The following is a 10,093-nucleotide window of genomic DNA, read 5'->3' on the forward strand; positions in this document are numbered from 1 at the left end:
AACTATCAGGGAAAACAGGCAGTTACCATTTAGAGAATTCTGTCCTGGCTTATTATCCTGTGGGTTCCACAACTTGAAGCAATAAAAACACACACATGAGGATGCGAATACAGACCCAAGTACACAGAATACACATCTACCTATATACAAGCATACACGCAGATGTGATCTTCTACTGGACACACTCTTTGTGTGGGCTCACTTAAAACACGAAACAATAACCAAGGGGAAACTCCCGAGCCCCTATTTAGCTGCCCGCCAGCTTGGGAAAACGGGGAAGTGCTGTGAGTAGGCTGGCGGGAGAGGGGCTGGTGGTGGTGGAGTGAATTACTCACTCTTTCTCCTCCCCCCACGCTGGAGCCAGGGAATCCTGACGCTGCTGTCATGGCGGACAGAGAGTCTCTTCGCTCGCTTTTCCAGGCCCGAGCTCCAGCGCCATTTTGAGTATCCCTACCTCACCATCCTCCTTTCCCCCTCTCCCCAACCCAGCCGCCACCCCGCCTATGCTGCCCGCCACCTTCTCCCCTCCAGCTCTACCCGCCTCGCTGCCTGTGCCCACCCTCTCTGTGTCCTCTTTCCAGCTCTCCGTCCATCCAACTGTCTCTCTGTCTCGCACAGTCACTTTTATAGCTTCCCTAATCCTTGACAGGGTCCATTTGGCCCAGGAACCACCAATGCCTTAGAAATAATTTATTTTCCGGTGTCCACCGCGATGGATTTCTTCGCTGACCCTTTTTCATTCATATCCATCCTCACCCTCGCCTCCTCCCTCTTGATAGATGAGTTTCATGTGTAAAATTCCATGTTGGAAGGGATCGCTGCTGTCTGGGAACACGTGGGCCCAGAAACCGAGAAAATCCCCTGCAACCTCACCCCCCACACCACCACACACATCTTATCCAGTCCTTCGGTCTAGGCTCACAGGCTCTCTCATCTTTCCCTCTTCACCGCTCATCCCCCATCCTCCTCCTAAAAGATGCCTTGCCATTCCTCCTCCACTCTCATTCTTTCTGTTTAAAACTTTGGGAGGAGAGACGTGGGTTTCATTCTGTGGGGGCCCGGGGAGAAATAATAGAAAGAATTTTCTAGGGCGAACTACAGCTACCCTTCCCCCTTCTTCTCTTTTTCGGTCTTTCTGGGGAAGATTTTGCCGATTTACCTATGCAGCCCACCCTTTGCAAATCTCACAGTAAAAACCACAGGGTCTCTTATTTCTCCGTCTGACTCTATTTTCATTGCTGTCTTTGTGTCTAAGAAGAGGTTTTAAATGCAAAGAAAAATAAAACGAAATTAAACCAACCCAACCCGGCAAGAGGTTCCTAGGCATGAGGGTCTTAATGATAGAGGTGGAGTGATGATGGGAAACCCAAGCATTCTGAGTAAGCTTTGACCCTCTCCGATTTTACTACGTTGGCTGAGGAGAGGGAAGAGTTCGGAGTTGAATCCAGACAGCCGGGTTTGCAGCACACGGACTTCACACAGCCGAGCCTACACTTTTCTACAAAGATCTGCCTCATGCCCTCTAACCCCGGGGAAGAGTAATAGAATAACAAATACCCCAGACTGGACCTGGAAAAGGAGCTAGAAACTAGCCTCGGAGGTAAAAGGAATACACTACAACTAGGTTAAGTTGTGGAGCTTCAGGAAACACTTCCGCGCAAAAAGAAGCGCTCACTCGTTTTCGTATAATAAAGACATTTATTTAATCTATGAAAATAATATACAATAAATACTTTCCCCTTTTCCTATTAAAGAATTTTAATAAATAGTCTACTGTCTAAAACTTTAAAAAGAGGAAAATAGGTCCCTCTGTTTCTTCTTAAGAACCACCTCCCCAAGAGTTTTATTATTCCTGAGATTTCATTGAAGTTTATCAAAAGAAATTCTGTGGGTTTTTTAAAAAGAGAAGTACAAGTGTCTAATAAATGACAGAGAGAGAGAGAGAGAGAGAGAGAGAGAGAGAGAGAGAGAGAGAGAGAGAGAAGGAGGGAGGAAGGGAACCGATAAGACTCTAATATGATAATACCTGAATTTTTAGTAAAACATATGAAAGATCTTATGGGAATGAGGAAAGATGAAGAAAGGGGAAAGGAGTCCTCTAACCTAGAAAAGAGTACTCCCTGGTACGAAGTGAAGAGGTCAGGAAGGGGAGGAAGTGGTTGAGGTGTGTGTTTGGGGGAAAAATATTATTGGAACTGTAGGTGTTCTAAGTCGATGGTTCGGAGCGTGCTGGTGAAGAAATCCAGATCTTCCTCAGAGAATCGAACTGGACTTTCCAGGGAGCCCTGCAGGCTAGGGGAAAGCCCCCCCGCGAGCTGGAGGCAGGAATCTGAAGCAAAGAAGTTGAGATCGGGCAAAAAGGGAGAATCTCGCCCTTTGGGGAATGAGTCGTCCAGGAGAGTCTTGGGTTCCATCCCTCCTGGCCTGTCCTCGGGGTATTGAGGGCTCTCAGCATTCGAATTCTCTGATGGGGCAAACAGCAGCCGAGGTCCTAGCTGACCTAGGGTGGGCTTGGTGGGGAAAGAACAGGCCTCTTTATCCCCTAGGGATGGCAACGGGGCGTCCAGAGCTTGACCTAGGGCCGGGCTGCCCTCGGGCTCCTCCGCTGGGTCGCTGCCCTCCTCCAGGGCCCCAGGGTAAGCGGCTTCGCCATCCAGAGATTCCTTATGCTGGTTCTGTCGTTTGTGTTTCATTCGCCGGTTCTGGAACCATACTTTGACCTGCCTCTCTGTCAAGTCTAGCAGAGCCGCGATTTCCACTCGGCGGGGCCGGCACAGGTACTTGTTAAAATGGAATTCTTTCTCCAGTTCCAGCAGCTGAGTATTTGTGTAGGCTGTGCGCAGTCTCCGAGCCCCGCTGCCTCCTCCGTCCTGAAGTCCAGGGGTATCTGTGGGTGGGGGTGGGAGTTAGAGTTAATATAAGTGCTAAAGTGGGGATACAGCTCGCCTCCTCCACCAAGTCTCCCACAAATCCAGCCGGCACGGGGTCCTCCACTCCTGGTGGAGAAGAGATTGATTCAGTATGAATCCTCCCACGCCCTTTCCTTTTTAAAAAGGAGGGCCAAAGCCACTGTGCCGATATTCCACTTTCCTTTCCTTCTGCAACCTCACTCCAAGCCCAGCCAAAATCCCAGTTCAATGCAAGACCATGGGAAAGGAATTCCAAGCTTGGAAAACGTCTCAGGTCCCCCACCCCCACTCCTCAGAAAGGAGAGAAAAGCGATTCCTGATCCCTCCCCAGATCTGGATAGATATGCCTACAGTTCATGTAGCATTCCCACACGGAGGAAAAGCGAGACCCCTCTCTTAACTTATCCCACTTAGAAACACCCCACTACCCTCACCCCCACAGACAGTTCTACCGACGCTCTAAAATTCTTAAGCTGCTCTTAGGGACCTAGTGGGGGGGAGGGGGAGAGAAGCTCTCCTTTCCCCTCCCCCCAGACTCAATTCCAGCAGCTCTCCCCATGCCCATCCCCCAATAGATCAGGCTCACGTCCTTGCCCTGAAAAAATTAAAAAAGCAAATAAAGTCTCTTTTTAACTTTTAACAGGAAAAAAACCCCAAAGACATATAAAGGAAAAGTAACCTTAAAACCATCCTCCAAAATTTCCTGGGGGTGGGGTGGCGGGAAACTAATAGTCCAGGCCCCGACTTTTCATTCTACTGCCTGGTCTGTGGGAAAGCTGGAGATTGGGTGAAGAGACCCTAACAGTTCTTTCCCGCTCCAGAAGCCCACCCTAGACCTACGTCTACCCTTCTGCTTCTTCCCAGTCCCATCAAACTGCCTAGCCCACGCCCCCATTCCGCTATACTGACCTGCGGGTGATCCAGCTCCAGAGGCCGGCACTGTGGAGGAAGCCGGGGCAGGGGATGAGGCCGATTGGCTGGGTTTCTTGGTCGATTTCTTCTCTTTCATCCAGGGGAATTCGGGGGCCAGGTTTGCTGTGAGGAGAGGCGGCGGCGGCTGCGGAGCCGGCCCATCCTCGGTTCGCTTTTGGCTTCGGGGTCTCTGAAGGGTGGAGGCGCCTGGCTGGAGGCTGGGGATGGTTTGCTCGAAAGGAGGAGGAGGAGGAATTAATGTCGACTCCTTGATTGATGAAGTTTGAAATGTCTCCAAGACAGCAGGGAAGGAAGTCAGGCACTCGGCGAGCGATGGCTGGCTGTTTATAAACCCAATCTCCCTCTCAAATTCAAAATTCATGGCTTTCAATGGTCCCAGCCTCAGGGTGGGGGAAGGGGCTTGCGGGGGGGGGGGGGGTGTCAGGAAGGGAGGATAGGAAGGAGCCCCCCCTCCCCCCCCCAGTTTACAGATGGGGTGTTGTTGGAGGGGGAGGGAGATTTCGCTCTCTCTTTTTTTTTTTTTTGGCCTTTATAATTGTATATTGCTGATAAATACAGGCGTATGGGGACTCTCTCTATTAAACCCGAGACTCGGCCGAAATTGCAGGCAATACGCGGTCACGGGACCGGCCTCGGCCAATGGCTCACCGGGGCCTGGTAGAAAACAGAGAGCATTCTTTCCTTTAATTGATTCAAAAACTCCAGAGGGCCACGATGTGGACACTGCCAATCCCCGGAGATCCCTCATATCTCCCTCACGCCATTTCCCCCTCTTTCCTAAACTAGTACTGAAACATTCTTCCTGTCAATGGAAAGACGTGTAGGGAGGAATGGGTGGGGGAGGTCATCTACAGGGAGAAGTCTTCCTACCCCCCCCCCATCCAAATAAATACACAAGAATAAATTAAACCTTTTCAGGATAGCAGAGTAGATTGTGGAGCAAAACCGGCAGGAAGAGAATTTTTTTGGGGGGGAGAGAAATTTGAAATGGACTTTCTCTTGAAAGTTTCCACCCTGAGGAGCAAATATCACCCTTTTCCCCACCCACCCCCATAAAGTTAGGGGTTAAATTTTGCAAAGATCAATAGAACTTCAACCCTGACACTAAACACTGAAGCACAGAGAAGTTACTGGAGAGGCAGAATGCTGTAAGGGAAAATTAATACTGTACTGGGTGTTAAAAGACCTAGGTTCCTGTCAAGGTCTTGCTACCAAGTTATGTGTGATTTTGAGCAACTCATTGAACCTCACTAGGTCTCAGTTTCCTGTTCTGTAAAATAAGGGGATTGGATTAGATGATTAGATCATACCTAAGGTCCCTTGGAATTCTGTGATTGAACAAAAGTTCTAATGGGTTCTAATCTGTATTTGATATATTTGTATTCAATTTCCGTGTCTATATCTATACTTCACATTTATGCATATTGTACATCTATGCGTCTCCAGTTTTTTTTAAAGGAAATTATCTTAGTCATAAATGCCTATGACTCTATTTTTACATATTACTTATCAAAGATTAACAGCAAACAGAGACCCACAGACTTAAGAATCTCAGGTCCACGAAGAAGTTTGCTTTGGGGAGAAGTGTGTTTCCTCCCAGGAAAGAATCTTCTCTTGGATTTTTCCCTCCCCAGCCTCATTTTAACTATTTTGAAGGAGTAAATTGAGAACAACTGATCTCACATGCCCTTGCTTGGTTTTGAAAGGAAGATTTTTAAGGTCTAGAGAAGCTAATTAAAGCTTGAAAATGGGATGTGTGTCTGAAGCTGAAGTGGGGGTGGGGATGAAACCAAAACATTTGATTGGAAATAATAAGAAGTCACTGCAGAAACCGAAAAATCCGTTCTTGGGGAAGATTTTTTTTTTAATAAGTAGGTCAGAGGGACCAGAGAGGAGAGCAGGCGATCAATCTTAGCCCTCTGACAGCTCCCTCCTATTGCATCAAAGAATTTGGCTCTTTGGGAAACGGAGAGGGAGACGCCTAAAATTACGATCTCTTAAAGGCCAAGGCAGGGGGTGGGGGTGGGGGGAGATAGAAAGGTGAATCAGGGAGACCCAGGGGTAGCAGATGGGAAATGAGGAAAGAGAAAACGCCACTAACTTAAGAGGAAAGTTAGTCTGCAAAATTCCCAAGGCTCCCCATCTTCCCTTCCCCGCCCCCCCCCCCCCCACCTCAAGCATCAAGCAGAAGGAGAAAAGAGATGGCTAGGGGAGAAATAGCCACTCGTCTGGGGCCGCGCGAGCTAGGAACTCACTTTTTGTCAATTAGACATTTGCGTGGGCGGTGAGTATTTTAAGAGAGGCCCAGAGATGGAATGAGGGGAGGAGGGAGAGCGCTGACTAAAGAATAGCCGTTAAGGGGGGGGACGGGGACGGAGGGGCAGTGAGGGCTCGAGAGGAGTTGTGTATGGGGTGGGGGAGAGTTTGGAGTTTTGGGTGGGCTGTTGTAATCACAGAACTTCGCAAAGAGCATGTTGCTTGCATCTGGGAGGTTGAGGTTCGAGCACAAGTCATCGAAAAAGAGTTCTCCGTCTTTGGAGTTTTTTTTTTTCTTAGAAGGGAAGGGTAAGGAGGATATTAGTATTCTCTAAAAATCTTCCTTAAACTTTTATCATTTTTGGAGCTTCAAAGCCTTATAGAGAAGATGGGGCTTGGAGTCTCTTAGCGACAACTTGCAGGTGTCCAATAGCCAGAGGGATAAGAGTCTCTCTATCAAGAAAAGATATGGATCAGGAAAAGCTCTTGGTGTTGACTTAGAAGATTCTCTAGAGTTGGCCTAGTGAGTTTGGCAGCTTTCTCTCTGCAGTGGAGGCAGAGAGCTCTAGCAAGAGGAAGAGGAGGAAGAGGAAGGAGGAGAAGAAGAAAAAGATGACTGAAGAGCTGCCTCTAACACCTCCTGACAGATTTTACGGCCAGATTAAAGAGCAGCGTAAAACTTGTTTATTAAAGAGGTAGAGGTAGGCCTTTAGCAAGGGAAGACCTAGATTCTCAGAGATATATTTTGCAGATGCATTGGGAGCCATAGAGCAGAGATATTTTAACTTAATCTTGTCTCTAGATAGATATCTGAGCTCCTGAAATCTCCAGTAGGGCAGGGCTGCTAGACAGCCCGCCAAAATACTCCCTTATCTTTCCGCTATTTTATTTGGTACTCAAGTCAGTTACTCCTGTTTTCAAACTCTCGCTAAAAGTCTCTCTTCCTCCTCCCTCACTCTTGCTAGATAAATAGTCCATCCACCGCCCCACTACCCGTCCCCTCCAACCCCAAACATGGCTCTTCATCCAGTTACATCATCCAGAAAATGTTATTCAGGGAAGAGGAAGAGTGAGAGGGAATGGGGGGGGGGGAACCCTTGAGCATTATTTGATCCCAATCAAACTTTGCACGCTCTCTCGATTTTAGATTATAGTGTGACCCAATGGCAAATTGCTTGCTGCTTGAATGAGCCGAGTCCAGTTAAAATCTTCCATCGAACAGGGGTGGAAATCAGGTTGCTTTTTTATTGTTATTTATTGTTGCATAAAGACTGTAATTACTAACCTTGGACTGTCTGGATGCAACATAAAAATGAAAATTGGCCCTTGCTTTAAGGCTGGAGGCTGGGAATCAAACGTGCCTCTCTTTTACCCCTCCCCATCCCGTGCAAACACACACACACTGTAGAAGTATATATGTATACATGCATGTATGTATATTTCTAATTAAGCAATGCTAGCACATCACTTAGAATTATACAAGTCTTCAGTAAATCCACCATCTCTTCTTTCAGCGAATTAGCCTTATATTTCAGACTCCCTGTCTTCTCTCTCTCTTATCGACTCCTGCAATTCAGCGCTGACATTTCATCTTTGACAGATGCTTTCTATCCTCGCTCCCACATCGTAAAACTTTTATGGAACCGCGACTAATAAATGAAGTTTTTGCCGGGATTTGGGAAACCAAGAGGCTTACAAGCCTAAGAATTATTTTATTTATTCTCTTGACCCAAATGTCTCCCCCTACCCCTTCCTCACTTCATCGCAGCTGCATCAACTGTTCCTCTCACTTCCAGAGATCGGTTGCTTCCACATTTTTATTAGATTTAATTTAACTTCGGTTGCAACGTTCTGACCTGAAAACTCTAGGCCTTAGAATTTATTTATTTATTAAAAAAAAAAAGATTAATCATTTTCCTTTGTTTTCATTCTAGACCCAATGGTGGTTGGGCTCCAGGGTCACGTGGCGGCTTCTTTGTAGCAGCGGAAAAGGCTTGTGAAGTTTAGGTTGCTCGAAGGGAGATGGAGCTATTATCCAAAGCAGAGAGAGGAGAGACAGAGAGACAGAAGCAGGAAGCCAGCAAAAGGGACGTGTCGCTGGGCAAATGCAGGAAGGCTTTCGAGAGAAGAGTACAAGAGCTAGTTAAGGAAGCACCAATTTGATAAGTTGGCAGAATGTTACAATAGGAAACAACAGAATTCAAAGGAGAGATTTAGGGACAGGGGGAGACACTAGGGTGAGGAAAGAAAACCAGTGTCGTATCTTCAGTCCCCTTCTTAAATTTGAGAACACTGGACAGCTTGGTTGTTGCCTGACCAATTGGACCAAAGATACAAGGTAAAATGATAACAGAAAGTTTATTCAAGAATTGCTTGACAGACAACTCTTTTTAGTGAGGAAAAAGTAACTCCTAAGAACAAACAAAGATTTCCAAGAGGGAGTAACTCTAAGTCTACAAATTCAGGACTATACAGAGACGATTAGGAGCTGAGTTCATGCCTTTAGGAGAACTAATTACAATTGCTCATAAGTACGAGGGTAACATAAATCTACGGCTCTTTCCTAGAGTACAGTGATAACTAAAATAATAAAAAGATTTTACAACAGGAAACACAACGTCCTTTATAACAAGTAAATACTAAAAGAAAAAAAGTACAATTTTCTTTTGTCCCTCATAAATACATAATGTTGGGGAGGGGGATAAATAATACAAAAAAAGAAAATATTTAACAGGTTATAACCAATAAATATATATGACAATGTTCACTAGAACACAAGCTTTTAGAGCAACGCCTGGATTCTGCAGGCCCAAGCATCTCTCACAGTTGTTTTTATATCCATTAAAATGTAAACTCTAAGTGCAACAATGGTATCCCAGTTAGGAGCATTAGGCCAGCACATACCAAAGGCTCTGGCATCAGCTCAGGCCCTGGGACATACAGTTTGTTCAAATATACCCTGTTTTCACGTTAAGTCAAGAGAATAACCAAATAATAATAATTTTTAAAAAAGCTTCTAACCCCTTGTGTCTGGATTGCTTTTTGTGATGAGCCCGAAAGAGAGGAGGGAGGATGTGGTGATTGGGCTGGAGAGTGAGAAAGTTGGGGCAGGGGAGGGCAGCCAAATATGTAGACCTGACAACTTGCTTGCCCCAGCCTACCTCTGCTCCTCAGTCATTTTTCAAAGAAAAATATATATATATAGCTATATCTTTATAATATAGGCAGCTATGACTTTCAGGATCTCTCAGCATCCCTGAGCCCACTGAAAATTGTAATGAGGGGGAAAATCACCACGTTTATAGATCTTTAAATCCTGGAAAAGGATGTGGGGCTAACAAATGGGGTGAAAGGGGAGGAAAGGAGGAGTGAGGGTAGCCTAAATGAAAGGGAGAAGGAAGCATATTTTGAAGGTGCTAGAGAATGGAGGAGTTAGTGCCCATTCTGTGCCCTGGGGTTTGAAATATTTGTATATATTTTCTTTTTAAAAAGAAAGAGAAAGAGAGACTTAAGAAGATATCTGCGATGTCCAAGAAAGGTGAGAGGTAAGTAGTTTGGTTGCCTTTTGCTAAATTATTCTGTTCTCTGATTTTAAGATGTGCTTCTCCACAACCCCACCTTCAATTTTCTGAGCTTCTCTTCTTCTAACCTCCCTCCCCCCCACCCATGACATTCTAACTAAAAGCTGTATTGGAGCTTTGGAGATACTAGGGGAAATGGTGACATGGAACTGGGGTGGAGAGGGACAAGATCTCTAGCCTGGTTTGGATTGGGTTCTTTAATTGGCAGGTAGGAGGTAAGGGTCTGAATGCAAATTTTGTGATGTGGGGACTTGGGAGAGTGAAGCAATACCCTCCCCTCACCCCCAGCTCCCACCAGGACTTTTCTTCACAGAGAAACTGCCTATGTCCCTATAATCCTCCCTCCTGTCCTCTCTATTACCTCTGGGCAATCTCAGTCTGGCTGGCTCTTTCCCACGCCCTCTTTCCTCCTTG

At 46.2% G+C, this 10,093-nt stretch overlaps 1 protein-coding gene and 1 long non-coding RNA gene across 3 annotated transcripts in view; one reads left to right on the top strand and one right to left on the bottom strand.

The window, feature by feature from the left end:
- Positions 1–1,869: 1,869 nt before the first annotated feature.
- On the bottom strand, positions 1,870–4,218 carry HOXB2 (homeobox B2). The gene is made up of 2 exons (XM_069064350.1): positions 3,819–4,218; positions 1,870–2,887 (listed from the first exon to the last, which is right to left on the bottom strand). Exons 1-2 carry the CDS (start codon positions 4,201–4,203, stop codon positions 2,187–2,189), a joined length of 1,086 nt encoding a protein of 361 aa, XP_068920451.1. The 5' UTR covers positions 4,204–4,218; the 3' UTR covers positions 1,870–2,186.
- Positions 4,219–5,735: 1,517 nt separating this feature from the next.
- Positions 5,736–10,093, top strand: part of LOC138143153 (uncharacterized) — a 7,182-nt gene continuing 2,824 nt past the window's right edge. Inside the window, exons 1-3 of one of the 2 annotated variants that reach the window (XR_011163623.1) lie at positions 5,736–6,126; positions 8,033–8,436; positions 9,591–9,643. This is a non-coding gene — a long non-coding RNA (uncharacterized lncRNA). The remainder of the gene's footprint in view (positions 6,127–8,032; positions 8,437–9,590; positions 9,644–10,093) is intronic. The other variant, XR_011163622.1, reaches the window with a different exon arrangement.

Source organism: Petaurus breviceps, unplaced genomic scaffold (genome assembly GCF_028583685.1).
Source record: "Petaurus breviceps papuanus isolate PSGF00001 unplaced genomic scaffold, PetGlider_PUasm1.0 90630, whole genome shotgun sequence".
Lineage (NCBI taxonomy): Eukaryota > Metazoa > Chordata > Mammalia > Diprotodontia > Petauridae > Petaurus > Petaurus breviceps.

Excerpts from the sequence above, each read along its gene's own strand:
- HOXB2 (XM_069064350.1), bottom strand. The coding sequence starts at position 4,203 with ATGAATTTTGAATTTGAGAGGGAGATTGGGTTTATAAACAGCCAGCCA. Across the intron at positions 2,888-3,818 it reads TGGAGCTGGATCACCCGCAG|ATACCCCTGGACTTCAGGAC; the intron begins GTCAGTATAGCG and ends CCCCACCCACAG.